At 35.5% G+C, this 17,271-nt stretch overlaps 1 protein-coding gene across 2 annotated transcripts; it reads right to left on the minus strand.

Annotated features, from left to right (window-relative positions):
* Positions 1 to 934: 934 nt before the first annotated feature.
* LOC132565592 (vang-like protein 2) lies at positions 935 to 17,230 on the minus strand. 2 transcript variants are annotated; one of them, XM_060230237.1, is made up of 4 exons: positions 17,144 to 17,230; positions 12,949 to 13,306; positions 10,764 to 11,666; positions 935 to 5,531 (listed from the first exon to the last, which is right to left on the minus strand). In XM_060230237.1, exons 2-4 carry the CDS (start codon positions 13,247 to 13,249, stop codon positions 5,104 to 5,106), a joined length of 1,632 nt encoding a protein of 543 aa, XP_060086220.1. In that variant the 5' UTR covers positions 13,250 to 13,306; positions 17,144 to 17,230; the 3' UTR covers positions 935 to 5,103. The 2 variants fall into 2 exon arrangements, with proteins under 2 accessions (XP_060086220.1, XP_060086219.1); XM_060230236.1 differs by lacking the exon at positions 17,144 to 17,230 and adding an exon at positions 16,936 to 17,068.
* Positions 17,231 to 17,271: the final 41 nt, after the last annotated feature.

Below are 17,271 nucleotides of genomic sequence, written 5' to 3' on the forward strand. Positions count from 1 at the left end.
TCCCGTTTATATGGACCCTGTATTAGAGTTCCGGTTTATATGAACACTGTATGATTAGAATTCCTGATTATATGGACCCTGTATTAGAATTCCTGATTATATGAACACTGTATGATTAGAATTCCGGTTTATATGAACACTGTATGATTAGAATTCCTGTTTATATGGACCCTGTATTAGAATTCCTGATTATATGGACCTTGTATTAGAATTCCTGATTATATGAACACTGTATGATTAGAATTCCGGTTTATATGAACACTGTATGATTAGAATTCCTGTTTATATGGACCCTGTATTAGAATTCCTGATTATATGGACCCTGTATGATTAGAATTCCTGTTTATGTGGACCCTGTATGATTAGAATTCCTGTTAATATGGACCCTGTATGATTAGAATTCCTGTTAATATGGACCCGGTATGATAAGAATTCCTGTTAATATGGACCCGGTATGATTAGAATTCCTGTTAATATGGACCCTGTATGATTAGAATTCTTGTTTATGTGGACCCTGTATGATTAGAATTCCTGTTTATATGGACCCTGTATTGTAAGAATTCCTGTTTATATGAATCCTGTTTGATTAGAATTCCTGTTCATAGGGACCCTGTATGATTAGAATTGCTGTTTATATGAATTTCTTTTACACTTGCAATTGTACAAACTTGATTTCTGTACATAAATCTGTAGATGTTATACATCCCTTGGCCAATCAGATTTCTATCTACACATTCCTTTGCCTAATCAGGATTTCTGTCTATACCAGACCTTGTCTGTTCTGTTTTTTTCACCATGCCTCTCATCTGATCTAGAACCATCTTGTCTGTAAGTGGCTATTTCAGATTTCCATTTCAGACAACAATGTCTATTTCAGATATTTTTGCAGGGAAAACTAATAAAGTAATTGAGTAAGAAAATAACAAAAAGTCTCTTTTAAAAAAGGTTGTAAGTTTAATAAACGATGTTTTTCTCAACATTTATACAAGACAAGATAATATACTACTACAATTTACATACCATTTAAGGGTTTTGTGTAGGGTCACAACACTTACAAAATACCATGACCTGTATCCAAGCAACCATTCACATGCTCATTAATCTATTTTCTAACCAAACTTTTCAATCTCATGAAACATGAATTTCTGTTAGTAAGTAATGTTTAGCTATAATTATGCAGAGACACTAATTTGTTATATTACTCAGTTCATTGCGACAGTTTTTTTTTCTTGAGCATGTCAGTGGTTGAATGAATACAGGCTAAGAACTACCGTATCATGGCAGCCAATCACAACAACTTAATAAGGTCACCTGATGTAACATTGACCAATCACAACACATTTTAAAGGTCAAGAAACTAGATGTGCAATTATGACAATGAAGGACAATGCTAGCATAATAAAGCTACACTGTGGGTTTTTGTTGTAATGGTACATATTTGGCTTTCATAGGGACATTTGGCTCTGTACAAGATTAAACAGCAGACAACATTTAGATGAAGTTCTTGAGTAAACCTAGTGATAAAAACATCATCTCATAGGAGCGCTTATTACAGAACAATGAAATAGTATTTCTAATGAATAACAATAGATATGGGTGGGCTTATTACCAAGCATTAATGAAAAATACAACAAATCAATAGTAAACATAATATTTTGCTGCTTATCTCAACAGTAATACTGTAAACCTGCACAGAATTAAACAAGTCAAGATTTTTGGTGAAATCTTGTTCATCTCCCCTCTTATGTTGATAAAATTCCACATTCCATATACAGTTAAATAATGATAACCTAATGAAAAGGAGTGCTCAATGACATCCCAATCCTACAAGTGACATGACTTGTGTTTTATCTACAAAGTTGTTTGCATAGAGTAGAGACTGATGCTGAAGGACCGACATATGAAAATAGTAACATGTATATGTAAAATATTGCCTCCATTCAACCATGATAGGATTTCACAAGGCATTGGGACATGCAGGGGCATGTTCCTTAATGCAGATAACCTGGTTCTTCTATATTCAAATGTACTAGCAATGTACCTGTGCACATGTTTGTACTGACCTCAGAAGTCTATCTTTTTTCATGAACACCTTCATCCAACCAATAAGCAAAAAAGGCCCCGGTATTAGGTAGCACTAAATTATTCCAACTGGTAAATAAAGACAAATATTGCTTTTTACAACAAAACAGGTTATCTCCCTTGGTTATTGTCACCTTTAAGCACCAGGACTATCTGAGAGATGGATAATCTAAGTCACAACCTCTTACGATATGATCCATATATCTACAGACAGACTTTAGAAAAATTAAAATTTTGAGATCAAAAATTTCTGACATAAATTGCCAAATGCTTTTAAAATGTAATGCAGAAGTTATGAAAAGACATAAGTGCATCTTCTGGATGGTAGAAAACTATACATACACTGTACAATGCTTATGAATAATACTATAGGATACCTAATCTATCTGGACATAAACTGAATTGTTCACTCAGTTTTGGTCTTTTTGTCACATGTGTATATAAGAATGGTGAACAAACCTATTCTGATGTAGTTCAGTATGCATGGATGAACCAGCACCTATAAATCCTAACATTCCTATTTCTTTGTGATGTTTCCAAAAAGTAGTTGTCACTGCACATCTCATAAAGGTGGCATACAGCCTTAACTAACCCTTCAACTTGATAAAATGCAGATGATGGGTAAAAACTACAATGGACAAATTTGTGAACTACGAAACCAAAATATAAGTATTTTTTTCTTTTTTTTTACGCCCTCTAATAAGATTATGTATCGATACAATTGCACAAGGCTTACTTTGTTTGATCCTAGAATTTATAGGAAGGGTTGTTTCCAAGTCTTTCTGAGGACAGAATTTTAGTGTCTATTCTATGGAATGGATTGTACTATTGATGAATCAAAACCCTTTACTTTCAAAAAAAAATTAGAAGGAAAAGTGTAAAATTAACAAAACCATGTGCAGTATCCGGCATTTGATCTAGGTGTATACTCGATCCAGATATATATACATAAATCAGAAGTTTACAACCTTACAAAAGGTTGAATGAATTTTTTTGTTCACAGACATGTATATATCATTTACATATACACTGGTTGCACTCCACTGAACAAGGAAGGTACATAGCAATATTTCATCATACTTTACAAGAGATTATATGTTATATTATCTACAAAAGGCAAAAAGCAAAATAAGTTATTGCAGTATTAAATTATGTCTTTCTCCTTTATTGACTTCTACTTAAAATATTGAATACAAAAAAAGTTTCACTATAAAAAATGGCAAAATGTTGAAGAATATATCCTAAATTCAAACTATTTCAAGTGTTTTTTTCACACTTTAAATCTACACACAGTGCTATATATGTACATCTTGCATACAGTGAAACTGATAACACAGTTGACTGATCACACATCTTAATATTACTTAGACAACATGATGGCTTCCTGTGATCGGTGAACCATGACATGTTATGTACATACGAGATTCTTCATGTATGAAATACCACATAAACTGGCTCGCTCCTCTAGTTAAAGCTATATTTTATCAGTTTCATGCACCAAAGTACGAACTCTCACAGTGAAGATGATTGAAAGTAGAATGTTTATATACAGGGTAACTCCCATTCCCCCCAAACAACTACAAAGGGGTGAATTAAAATTTCTAGATTACTTCTTGATCAATAAGGTGTCTTTTAGAAACAAGAATATAAAGATTAGTATACACCTGCAGAAGTTAACTTCATTTGCTGGCTGGACTGTTCTAATTTTGATACTTCAAAGTATTTCAAAATGAATGAATTAAGTTGATTATTTAAATCTATGAAATTTGGTCTTTAATGGCATATAATTACTATCATGATCCTAAAGTGACGGTGAATTAAGGTGTAAAATGATGAATATTTTGATTTCAACAATGACTACATCCACTCCACACACTACGTAAAAATTTATGGCACGTTATGTTTTAACTTTACCTTATTCCACATGTTCAAATGTTATACAATATCTTTTTATTTATTTCATTTTTTTTTAATAATTACCGAAGTTATGTATATACTGTATGTATCAAATACAAAACAAAAAGTAGATTTAGCAATATTCAACAATGCTTTCCACAAAACGGTAAAAAATCTTCACTTTCCATAAGAAGACCAAATTACAAAGAGGGTAACATTGACTCTTCTAAATATAGACTACACATTGAAGTAGGCAACAGACATGAAATTTGCAGATATTGCTCAAAAGATTTCAACGGCTTTGTTCCCATTAAGATGATCTAACACTTTTTTTAATTCTCATCGATCATAATAAAAGCTATGTTTGTCTGTTACAACATTTATAAACTCATATATATCTCACAAATTGGTCTCTGGACATCATTTACTACTCCAGAAGACAAAATACAGACACCTAGATAATACAGTTTATTACAGAGCATTTATGAATCTGTTTACTTCAACTTGCTTCTATATCCACTGTCCATGTTTGACAAACCAAGCTTTCAAAATCCTCACACTGGCTAGATTTTAAATTTTTGCTGGATTAGCTCTCAGAAACTGAATTCATTACAAACTTTCAGCACTGATACTGAATTTTTTCTGCTTGAAGAGACTTCCCTCTCCTTTCAAAATAAGCCAATATAACGCTAGATATAACCCCCTTCGTCTCTCATCAACCCAAGAGAACCACCACTGCATTTATTTCTATAATATTCTTATTCACCAAATTACACAGTATTTCTATCATATGAAAGTTACATCTAAGCTAAACCTACATATGGAAGTTTTTGATTAGTTTTTTGAAGGAAAAGAATTGGTGAAAATTGAGATTCCTGATTTTGGAAAAACACAACAGATATATAGTGATAGATCTCAAAAATGAAGTTTCAAATATTTGGACTCCACTTCACTTTGCTAAGGTTTTTGGATTACACTGCCCTGAAGAACCTTCAGAAATTCTGATTTCAAAACAAATCTGTTTGCTATGGATACTTCTGAAGAAACCTATATGAGAAAGCTTAGCCGTTCGAGATTAAAATTAGGTTTCCAAGTTGAGTCTTAGCATTAAATGTTGTATATGTATTACACGGAGGTCTCTGAGTTAAGTCTCAACACAAACTTGTTATTTTTAGGATCAATGACCTCTTCCGTGAGATTAAAATGTGGAATACGTTTCACAGTGACAAGAAGCGATACTTCGTTTTGTCGTAGCTGAAATACTGTGTTGTGTTCCATCTCTCTAGTAAGAAGTTGATCACAAACCAAAACCCACTTCTGTATGGGGCGATATGCGTGATCGTCCATAATCACTGGACCCTGCGTCAGGTAACGCTCGATAAATGCCCGCGGGCTCATGTCGTGGCCCACACACACAGCCAGATGTTCCAGCACTGCATCCATCGTGTAACGGGGCTGTTGTCGTGTGATACGCAGGTACTTCTGTAATGCTCGTGCCATAGACGGAAATACAGCATGAGCAGCCTCCTTTGGATCCATAGGAACAGGAGCACCTGGAAACGACAAAAGAAAATCTATAACTAGCGGTAGGTAATGGCATTCAAAACTTCAATTCAACAAGATTTGGTCATTCTTTCGGCAATTTTACTTATTCCTTTTGTGAAACCACAATTACTATGGTAAAAACAAACTTCTATATAGATATATACATAAATTTCAATTTCATACAAAATCTATTAAATGACTCTCTGAATTTTCTGTGACCAATTTCATAAAACAAATTTGATATGGAAAACTATACAATATGATTCATATCACATGATAGAGTCTTATTGAAATTATTGTGAATAAAAGTGCTTTCTTGAAGTCATTGTCATAGTGTCCATTTCTGTGTCATAAAGTAATGTGTTAGTGTTTGACATAATTTCATGTTATAATTAGTTTTGTACAACGACTTCATACTCAAAAATATTTTCAAACAAACTTAAAATCAGTTTTTTTATTTTTATCAACAAAATCATCTTCATTTTGATTTTTGAAGTTTCACGGTAAGTCATGAGTTATATATTATTTTCAAGGTGGAGTGTACACAACCTTCAATATTGTTTCAATAACGACACATTCCAGGACAATGTAGATTTTATCCAAAGAAAACTCTTTGATTTCAAAAATGTGTTAACCAATTTTCTTCAGCAGCTATTAAAGATATTTCAATACCATGATCCTAAAAATTCTGAACACATGTAACATTGTCTAATAAACTGCCATAGAAATACTGAACACATGTTACATTGTCTATCAAACTGTTACAAAAATACTTTGGTTTTTAAAACCTGGAAAGAGCCTACTGATTAGATCAGACTGGGTTACAATTATTTGTAATGTGCCTCCACTGGGTGAGTGCCAGATGTGACCCCAGACTCCATCTCCCATCTGGGGCCCCCTACTGTGTCTAACACTCAACTCGGCAGCAATGTCTTACCTGGAATGTTTTGGCAATATTGTAACTTCAGGGGCTCAACACAGGTTTAAAATACATATCAGGAACCCCTTATTGATGTCATAACTTAGATTCAGGGGAAAACAAAGAACAAAGTTAATTTTTTTGCGATTTATTTTGCTGAAAATTCTTGGCCTGTATCCTTAAAATTCTGAAGTCTTCATATTTGCTGAATTTCTCTATTTTGAAATTCATTCCTTGGCTGTTATTTTCAAATTTACAATCACTTTTCAGGTAACAAGAATGAGCAGCATTTTATGACATTTAATGATTTTCTGGACACAGAACCAACTTTATATCTCTTATCATTGGGACTCATCAAAATTTTGGAATTTGATGCCCTGAAAATATTGTTGAAAAATATGTAAACAGAATCCCTAGGTCTGAGAATATACCTAATAATTGTCTTCAATGTTTCTACTCTGTTAATATTACTGCAGCAGGTGCCCTCATAGATTGGAAAATTATAGAAAAATTATCTGATAAATTAGGAAAATATTTTTTTAATTTTGCTTCTTTTTGGGAAAATAACACATTTTTGCTTCAGGAATCAGCCTTTTTTAGCTGCAAAATAGAGAAAATTAATATTGGTCCTAGCCTACTAAACTTGGAAAAAAATGTCTTAAAATAAGTGTATGTGACATTGAAAATGGAGATTACACACGTACTGCAATTATCTTGCAATATGCTTATATGGGAAAAATATTACTTCTCTAAATCAGAAAGTTGGCTTATTGAAGCACCCCTGGGGAACAACATGTCACTTCTTCCTCAATGTCAGGGAGTGGGTTTATTACAGGAATACTGGGAAACAGCATATCACTTCTTCCTCAATGTCAGGGAGTGGGTTTATTACAGGAATACTGGTAAACAACATATCACTTCTTCCTTATGGTCAGGGAGTGGGTTTACTACAGGAATACTGGGAAACAGCATATCACTTCCTTAATGTCAGGGAGTGGGTTTATTACAGGAATACTGGGAAACAGCATATCACTTCTTCCTCAATGTCAGGGAGTGGGTTTATTACAGGAATACTGGGAAACAGCATATCACTTCTTCCTCAATGTCAGGGAGTTGGTTTATTACAGGAATACTGGTAAACAACATATCACTTCTTCCTTATGGTCAGGGAGTGGGTTTACTACAGGAATACTGGGAAACAGCATATCACTTCTTCCTCAATGTCAGGGAGTGGGTTTATTACAGGAATACTGGGAAACAGCATATCACTTCTTCCTCAATGTCAGGGAGTGGGTTTATTACAGGAATACTGGTAAACAACATATCACTTCTTCCTTATGGTCAGTCAGGAGTGGGTTACATACAAATTCTAGTCAATGTCAGAGAAACATTACATATCACTTCTTCTGAGATATTACACACAATGTCAGAGAGTGGGACATTACATACAAAGGAATACTGGGAAACAGCATATCACTTCTTCCTCAATGTCAGGGAGTTGGTTTATTACAGGAATACTGGTAAACAACATATCACTTCTTCCTTATGGTCAGGGAGTGGGTTTACTACAGGAATACTGGGAAACAGCATATCACTTCTTCCTCAATGTCAGGGAGTGGGTTTATTACAGGAATACTGGGAAACAGCATATCACTTCCTTAATGTCAGGGAGTGGGTTTATTACAGGAATACTGGGAAACAGCATATCACTTCTTCCTCAATGTCAGGGAGTGGGTTTATTACAGGAATACTGGGAAACAGCATATCACTTCTTCCTCAATGTCAGGGAGTGGGTTTATTACAGGAATACTGGGAAACAGCATATCACTTCCTTAATGTCAGGGAATGGATTTATTTTAGGACAATGAAATTGCATTGGTTAACAAATTGCAATTTTCTACTATCAGCGATATAGGCAGGCTAATAAACAAACATTGCAGTACTTTACAGCCATTCTTCTTTTATCAGGCTCTTGTCTATTTAGGAATTGGTACCCAACAAGAAGCTAGCCATTACAATCTGTACCCTTCATCAACAATGAATTACACTACTACATGCAGGTTTAATGTAATGGACCATATCCTTTGTCTAAGTGTGGGACAATAGCTGATTTTTACTTTAAGATACAGAATGTAATTTCAGCTCTAAACACCTCGACTACAGAACATCATCACATAGAAAATATGGTTGGGTTGATATGGTTTTATTGGCTGTTGTAACCTACAGACTTTTGATCTCCCCATGCTAATTTTGTAGGCGGAACATTCCTCCTCAGAACCCCTAATGGGAAAATTAGTAAAGTCTGTTTGTTATTAGGATATTTCTCTTGAAGTAGGGAGCTGGTGTTTTAAGAGTATATAGATAGTCCTCGCAGGTCATCTCAGACAAAGAGTTATACTCGTCACTGGTTTTATCTGGTTTTATCGACAGGTACATTTATAACAACGTTCCATTCATATATCAGGGAGTCTACTCCACATCAGGTTCAGAATTCTTCTTCAACAATTTTCGCAACGGACTGTTTGTCATCATTAAACCATTGTCCCTACTAAGTTATTTTAATTATCATTTTAATGACTGGTACTTATGCCTAACAAATAACTAGCTTTGGTTTCCTGTCACTTTAGAAACATTTTATTTGTCTACTTTTAAGACAACCACTGTGAAAGTCATGATCCTCCATAAAATATTCAAAATAATGAAATTGTTTACCTACCTACCCTATGTCTTGACAGACATTTAACAGGAAACCAGTATGTTAAATATTCGTCCTAAGTATTACCTAGATTGATCTCAAATTAAAAAATATGTACCCGCCTGGTAAAGGCTTTGAGTAATATCTTTTTCGAAGTAGTAATTTTAAATCACAATGTCTAAAGATATAAAGAAATTTCAGATTATCAAAAAGCAGAGGTTTTCTGCAAGTACCTAATTTTTGAAATTTAACTACAATTTCAAAATCGCAAAGAACTGAAATTGCAAAATTTGCATGTTGTCTTTTTGTTGTAAATGCATGAGAAAGGCATCTATAGAGATGACATACCTATATGTACCTGAACACTTTCAAGTCATGAATATTTCTCCAGTTTGATGTAAGAATCTACACTGGTACAGCGAAACTTCTCAATATCATGTTCCATTTGTCAGGGAAAATGTGATAATAATAAGAATGTGACATTAACAGTTGAAACATTTTTTTCTGACATCTTAACCCGAAAGTTAATCTTCAGATCTAAATGCATCTAACCGACTTGTTTCGTACAAAAAATATTTGACGACAATAGAAATTTGATTAGCTTTTCCCATAAGAGCAGTGATTTTCCTTAACTTTTGTTTGAATATTCTTTCTTTATTCAATGAAACTGACCAAAAAAAAATTACAAAAAAAAAAAAAACTGCAAAGATATATTGTGGATTTTCACAAAAATTGCACAGAGTCAAAATCTCCCAATATACAGTAAATCAGGGTTTTCTATAAGAGCCGGTCGCCGGCCAATTTGACCGGCTACTTTGATCATTTGGCCACCTACACCAATCCAGTTCCGTAATAATGTTCCGTACACGACTACACGTACACGGCAGGCCAGCCTCCTACTTTCACTACACAGCCTACTACTAACAAAATTATGGAAAACCCTGGTAAATAATACTTGTTTATGCCAATGCCAATAGTCTGAAATACAGTATTTTTTGTATCAGAGAGAGAGTGCTACATACTATAAGACTTTTTCAGTAACAACTTGATATCATAGGTTAACCACTGTGTAACCGGTTTTTGAAATTTCATTTTGTAAATTCAAGATCGAAAAGTGTTAACATATTTTAATTTACAGTAATATAAAGATTCACCAAGATGCATATCAAATTCAATTTTTGTTGACACTGCTATAAAAATTTAAAAACATTATTTAGTATTACAGTCGATCAAAGGTTACAATACAATGCTGAAAATGCCTCCTGATTGTCGTGACATGGTCTATGATTTTTGCCATTAGAAACATTCCATGTTATTGGTTATATGTAGGTTAAGTGTTTTAAAATAATTTTTCATTGTTTCTTTGATTCATACTACATTGATATCGTGAGTTCTGATACCATGTTATTGTACTATATTTGCCGTTTATGTTCCTGTTAATGTTGACAATAAATACAACTGAATGAAACAAATAAGAAAAACCATGAAATAATGTACATCATGATGCTCTTCAACAATGTAATCTCATATATCACGCATCACTACAACTTTTCTGTTACAAACCTTGTCAGGATTTTTCACCAGATCAGTATCAGTTGATTTTCCTCCTGACTAAAGAACACTTACCTTGTTCATCTTGCATGCGTTTGATGTGAGTAAATGCCTCCTCAGCAGCTACAATCAGTCGAGCACGACGTTTACGCACTCTGCGGTCATACTCCACCTCCTCGTAGAATCGGTCATTATGACTGGCATCTCGTCGACGAGCTGCTGCAGCAAATATCGCTCTGGACTTCCCCTGATTATTTGTTGTGTTCCCATCAACTTCGTAGAACTTAAGTCCCGACATCTTGGAAGGTCGCTTGGCAACCATTTCCAAATAAGGGTTGTAGACAGGGAAGTCACGATAGTATTGTTCCAATACCCAAGCTGCAGCTCTCTGTATGCTTAAGCACCCAATGTTATATGTGCGGCTCTCCCCGTCCGGAGATCGTGTGACTTTGATGACAAATTGTGGCTGAAGTTGTCTGATTTCAAGCAAGATGACAGCAATGTAATGAATGAAAAGCAGAGCATCTACAAGTGACACAGAAAACTGTACAATCTTGTAATAGTCTGACATCTGCTCCTTAAAGATCCGGACTCCATAGAACAACCAGAATGCAAATGTTAAAACAAATACAAGAAATAAAACTACAGCACGAAATACAAACACCCGAGGCATCGTCGCCTTCGGTTGACGAAAAAATAAGGCCACTGTTCCAAGTAACAAAATCAGCAGTTTAAACGCACAACTGATTAAGAGTCCTTCACACTCCGGATCACAAGGCAGCGTCTGCCAGCCGTTGATCTGAAGTTTGGGTAAGATTATCATTGCAATGGGCGACAGGAACCCAGCAATGCTGAGGACACCTGCCAAGGCTGTGCCAACGTATCGGGCGCAGCCTATCCCGATACTGCTCTCGAAACTCTCCTTGGTATTGAACTTACGGATATCCTCCATGGAGAACCCTGTCTCGCTTGTATTACCTGTAAGTAAAACAAAATATCTAGAGACTGACAAAGTACAACCTTGCAACATATCAAAGCTTTTTCATCCCCTGTTGAACTTCCCTCAAAAGATATAAAAAAAAATTTGTATAGGATCATTTTGCCGCCAATGATATTTTGCAACAAACAATTAGTCTTCAATCACAGTATTTCTGATTACAATATTACCTCTAGAATCTATGTGTAAATTTAACATTATATCTTTCACACCCTTACCTGTTAAGGCTGGGGCATCCCTCCTTGCATGTGTAGGCTTTTGCATTATTCCCGTCTTACCTGTGCAGGTTTTAGTGTCCCCCCCCCCATCCTATACCTGTGTAGACTGTTTTGTTATATCCCCAGGCCTTACCTGTGTAGACTGTTGTGTTATATCTCCAGGCCTTCTCTGTGTAGGCTGTTTTGTTATCTCCACCTTACCTGTGTAGGCTGTTGTGTTATCCCCCACTTACCTGTGTAGGCTGTTGTGTTATCCCCCACTTACCTGTGTAGGCTGTTGTGTTATCCCCCACTTACCTGTGCAGGCTGTTGTGTTATCCCCCACTTACCTGTGTAGGCTGTTGTGTTATCCCCCACTTACCTGTGTAGGCTGTTGTGTTATCCCCCACTTACCTGTGTAGGCTGTTGTGTTATCCCCCACTTACCTGTGTAGGCTGTTATGTTATCCCCCCTACCTAGTTGGTTGTTGTGTTATCCCCCACTTACCTGTGTAGGCTGTTGTGTTATCCCCCACTTACCTGTGTAGGCTGTTGTGTTATCCCCCACTTACCTGTGTAGGCTGTTATGTTATCCCCCCTACCTAGTTGGTTGTTGTGTTATCCCCCACTTACCTGTGTAGGCTGTTGTGTTACCCCCCCTTACCTAGTTGGTTGTTGTGTTATCCCCCACTTACCTGTGTAGGCTGTTGTGTTACCCCCCCTTACCTAGTTGGTTGTTGTGTTATCCCCCACTTACCTGTGTAGGCTGTTGTGTTACCCCCCCTTACCTAGTTGGTTGTTGTGTTATCCCCCACTTACCTGTGTAGGCTGTTGTGTTACCCCCACTTACCTAGTTGGTTGTTGTGTTATCCCCCACTTACCTGTGTAGGCTGTTGTGTTACCCCCACTTACCTAGTTGGTTGTTGTGTTATCCCCCACTTACCTGTGTAGGCTGTTGTGTTACCCCCACTTACCTAGTTGGTTGTTGTGTTATCCCCCACTTACCTGTGTAGGCTGTTGTGTTACCCCCCCTTACCTAGTTGGTTGTTGTGTTATCCCCCACTTACCTGTGTAGGCTGTTGTGTTATCCCCCCAGTTATCATCCTGTGGAAGTATCTGAACCTCTATCCTCTCCTCCCCTGATGGTCTGTCCTCACACTCCGACATGTTTCCTGGCATCTTAATGGTCACAGAACGATCATCCCGGTCCCTGTCTCGGTCCCGTTCCCTGTTCATGCCACTCCGTTCAGAGCCACGGCTGCTGTGCCTCCCCACATGGTGCCGATGGTGATGTCTACTTCCATGACTGTGCCTTGACCGTTCAGATCGGTCACTACGTCCAGACCGTACAGATTCTGCCCCGTCCATTCTTTGATACTGGCTTGGTCTGCGGGGCCAGTGGTCAAGAGGCCAATAGAACTCACCCTGCAATATATAAAGTGTTTTCCTCAGTCAAAATAAAGTGTAAGTACTGAATTCTTTTTGAAAATTGAAGACCAAAAGCAAAAAACACTAAGGATAGATTTTTTGTAACCTCTTTATCATAAAAATTACTACAAAGATATCAACCAAAAGTGCAAGTCACTTTTAATGAATTTACTTTTTGAGTTAATTCACAGAAAGACAGACTGCTTGTAGCTTGATTCGTTGTTAATTTACAACTAATATTCCAAATCTAGATCTTAAACTTACAAACTGTATTTATGACATTAGCATTGCCCTTTTCAATTTTGAAAGACAACATCTGCTAGAAAAATTAATTCAAAACTTAGAATATGCCATGATATTTTTTCCTTTCTTTTTTAACCAAAAAAACCTAACATCTTAAACTTACAAACTGTGACATGCAAGTGATACCTTTCACTGTAATTTGTTTACATCCTTTCCTTTGTCACTGACAACTCTAACTAACAGGGAAACAAAGCTGTCAACCCTTGTAACTTCCCTTCTACCCAGTCTTCAAAGGGAGGCATTGTGTATATTTTAACACTATGGTGTGTGGCAGACTAGCAGAGGTGTCAAAACATTGGCCCAGGGCAAAGTCAGGGCAGAAACCACTCTACATGGTTTTCCCTGTCAGATAATTATTGTAAATCTCTACACCAGATAATTATTCTCCAAATGACTTTAATCTAAATGCTAACATTACAGCTTTTATAGAAACTGGTACAATTAACACCTCCAGGCTACTTGCTTTCTATATTTATTTATAACTGTAGGGTTTTATATTGATAAAATAATAATATACCATTCAGGGCTCATGTTATAATTTCAGTTGAAATGTGTTCTATAAACACAGATACCATTGAATATATATACCTGTCTGACCTAGTAAAAACATGCACTTTATGGGGTTGTGTAATTATTTACACAGATTACAACCAGTACAGAAGTATATAGAAAATATTTCTATAATGTATTTTTACTAGATACTATTGAATACTATTTGCAATGCAATTTAAAAAATACATTGAAATCAGCTACAATGAATACTAGTATATATATATATATATATGTATCAATTCATTAATCAATGCACCTTTTGGTTTGTTTAATGTTATTTCCTTTTTGATCCCTGTGTGCATTACCGTTTGATGGCTCTAATGACCCTTTATGTGTTGACGGGCCGTTAAGAATGTAATAATAATAATAATAATATAATATGATGATAATAATAAAATAATAATATCAATAAATGCAGTATACAATTTATCCTGTCAATATCTAGATCTGATTACAATGAAAGTAACATTTATAATTTATAATGTAGGATTAATATTACTGTTTAGACAGCTACATCAAACATTAACTTTACCAAACAGTTATACCTGTGTATACAAACTAAGTTAAAAAAAAACCCACAATAGCAGTAAATAACTCATGATAAACATGTGTACATTACCTAAGCAGACAGCCCCTTCCCTTGAAATGCTTCATACCACTTTCCTACATATCTATATATTAGTAAAATGGCACTCTTATACTATACATGTTTATATATCTTTATACAACAATGATACAGATGGGCCCTCTTCATCCCCTGCCCCTCCAACTGGTTACATACTTTGCCCTAGATGAAGCTTGGTAAACATACAGTGCCCCTGCTCACAAATCAATGTTATCTTTCCCCTTGTCCTTTTCTAGCTCCATATGTTTTATCTTCCTTCCCTGTAAAACACTGGCAGCTTTACATACCTATACCCGAAGTCTAAATGTCACTATTGTTACACCTCACTGCCTCAGCTATTACTAGGCCCAATGAACACCTGTTATGTATATACAGATACCACAACTCCTTGTGCCCCAACGTTTACATACCACACCTGGCACCCACTGTCTTTGTACAGATCAGCCTGATAATCATGTTACCATCTTTAAGAGCTTTTAAACCTTCTTTTGTTCCTAAAACACTGCTGGTTTACTGAACCATTGATAATGTATAGAGTGCTGTCTCTACTTACACCTCCGAGTCTTCAAATGATTTATCCTACGTTGTTTTACAGGTCAATTTTATTCTGGTGTCAACTTTTTGTTTGTCTGGGTCTTTTTTCTTTTGAAAACTTTAATCATTTAATGCACATCAAAGATATTTAATCAACATTGATTCTTTATGTATCAGTTTAACTTCCTTTTTCTATAAATATACTGTATTTATATACATAATAACTAGGGTGAACTAAATTTGTATTTCTCTTTGGATTTTTTACATATTATTATCATTCATGAATCTGCAGCATATCAATTAAAAAATCCATTGACACATTTTAAATTATAATTTATCATTACGAATCAATCATACGTTCAAACTTTCAAACAAACATGGTGATGTTGTCTACTTGGCTACGACAAAATTCAATTTATAATCATCATGTACTTTTATTTTTGTGTCAAAAAATGTCAAGTCTCTAGTATTGTATAGGATATAATTTTCCATGCTCTATTCTTTGAAAAACTTCAAGCAATCTAGATGCAATCTTTCATGCCATTTTACAATTTGTTTACAAGTCATTTAAAAACCTTCAACTTGAAAATGGATTTTTAACTCAATACATTGTTTCAAAGCGACTATTATCATTGATCATCTACTGTCAGATCCAGACAATAGCCAGTACATAAGTGGAAAATAACTGAAGGTTAAGATTTGTTTGAGGCGCTTTATGTTTTAGTGATGATAATATCTTATACGCCCCTATATCTGAAAATTTAATTGGCAACTTAACCTACAAATAAAGGTCGTAACAATGCTCTACCTGTATGCTTTTAACATACTTCCCGTAAAAAATTTGGAATTAAATCTTTTGATGTAATAATGAACCAGCAGTATCTTAAAACAGACTTGAAATATATATGTGTGAGTATGTGAAAAAGAACAAGACAGTATGTGCTAAAATAATTTTTGATTTTTCAAGTTATTGATTTTGAGAGTTCTTACATAAACTATTCAGGCTGTTTTGTTTACTATTTCAGAAATATTTAAATAGTCATTACTATCCAACTGATTTCACCAATGCCCAGCTGCAGAATCTCAACCCGATTCTTGTTTCTTGGCTGTGTCCGTTCAACCGTATGAAAAGCGCGCGACCCCGACCTCATTTTAAACAAAGCACGTACTGAACTAATTACACCCCACACCCCGGCATCTATTACCGTGCGTCTAAAATTGTGGCGGGTTCCGGTTACATCAAAACATATTCCGCCGAAAAAAGCACCACATAACAAGTTTTTGAGTCGAAGATCTAGATACGACATGCGTGTTCGGTGCTAAGTGCACTGCGAGATGACTCAACACAACATAATACAAATGCGAAATGTCAATGAATATTCCTTTCAACCAATTTTGATTGCATTTCCATCAAGATATCATGAAAATAAACGATACAGGAATATAAAAGGATAACCTTACCGGACAAACTTAACATTCAGTGTCCAAATTATTATAAACGATCGTGAGATATCAACAGTTCTTTTTTGAATAACGTAAACTGCAGTGCAGAGACGAGAGCTTTGGTTTAACCGGTAGGCTAGTGGTAAGCACAGATCACACACATACCTACCTTGTTGGTTCAAACACGTAATAACGCTTTAAAAGTTGTCCCAGATTGACTAATATAGTTCATGTCATTGTCTGCTTCTTTCAAACAATGAACCAATCTCCATTCTCGCAAAGAAATCTCATTCCGTTCTGTCGTCCATTTTGATTCTCAGCCAAGCTTTGCAATAGCCGTTATGTTTACCGCCCTCCGATGTAAATCTTTGACTTACCTGCTGTTTGTATCGTTTCCTTCAGCCTATATGCAACTGTTCTAAAATATCCTAGTTAATCACATCACCGAATAATAATTAACTGAACTTATAACTACAACTTTTCATCTGGCTTAGCACTTCATTAT

The sequence above is a fragment of the Ylistrum balloti genome, unplaced genomic scaffold, assembly GCF_031769215.1.
Source record: "Ylistrum balloti isolate Yb309-2 unplaced genomic scaffold, AGI_CSIRO_Ybal_v1 Utg369726, whole genome shotgun sequence".
Lineage (NCBI taxonomy): Eukaryota > Metazoa > Mollusca > Bivalvia > Pectinida > Pectinidae > Ylistrum > Ylistrum balloti.

Bases quoted from the DNA above. Each gene is read 5' to 3' on its own strand.
- LOC132565592 (XM_060230237.1), bottom strand. From the start codon at position 13,249: ATGGACGGGGCAGAATCTGTACGGTCTGGACGTAGTGACCGATCTGAA. The intron at 11,667-12,948 runs GTAAGTGGGGGA...TTTTACTTACAG, and splicing joins TAACACAACAGCCTACACAG to GTAATACAAGCGAGACAGGG. The intron at 5,532-10,763 runs GTAAGTGTTCTT...TGTCGTTTCCAG, and splicing joins ACGCATGCAAGATGAACAAG to GTGCTCCTGTTCCTATGGAT.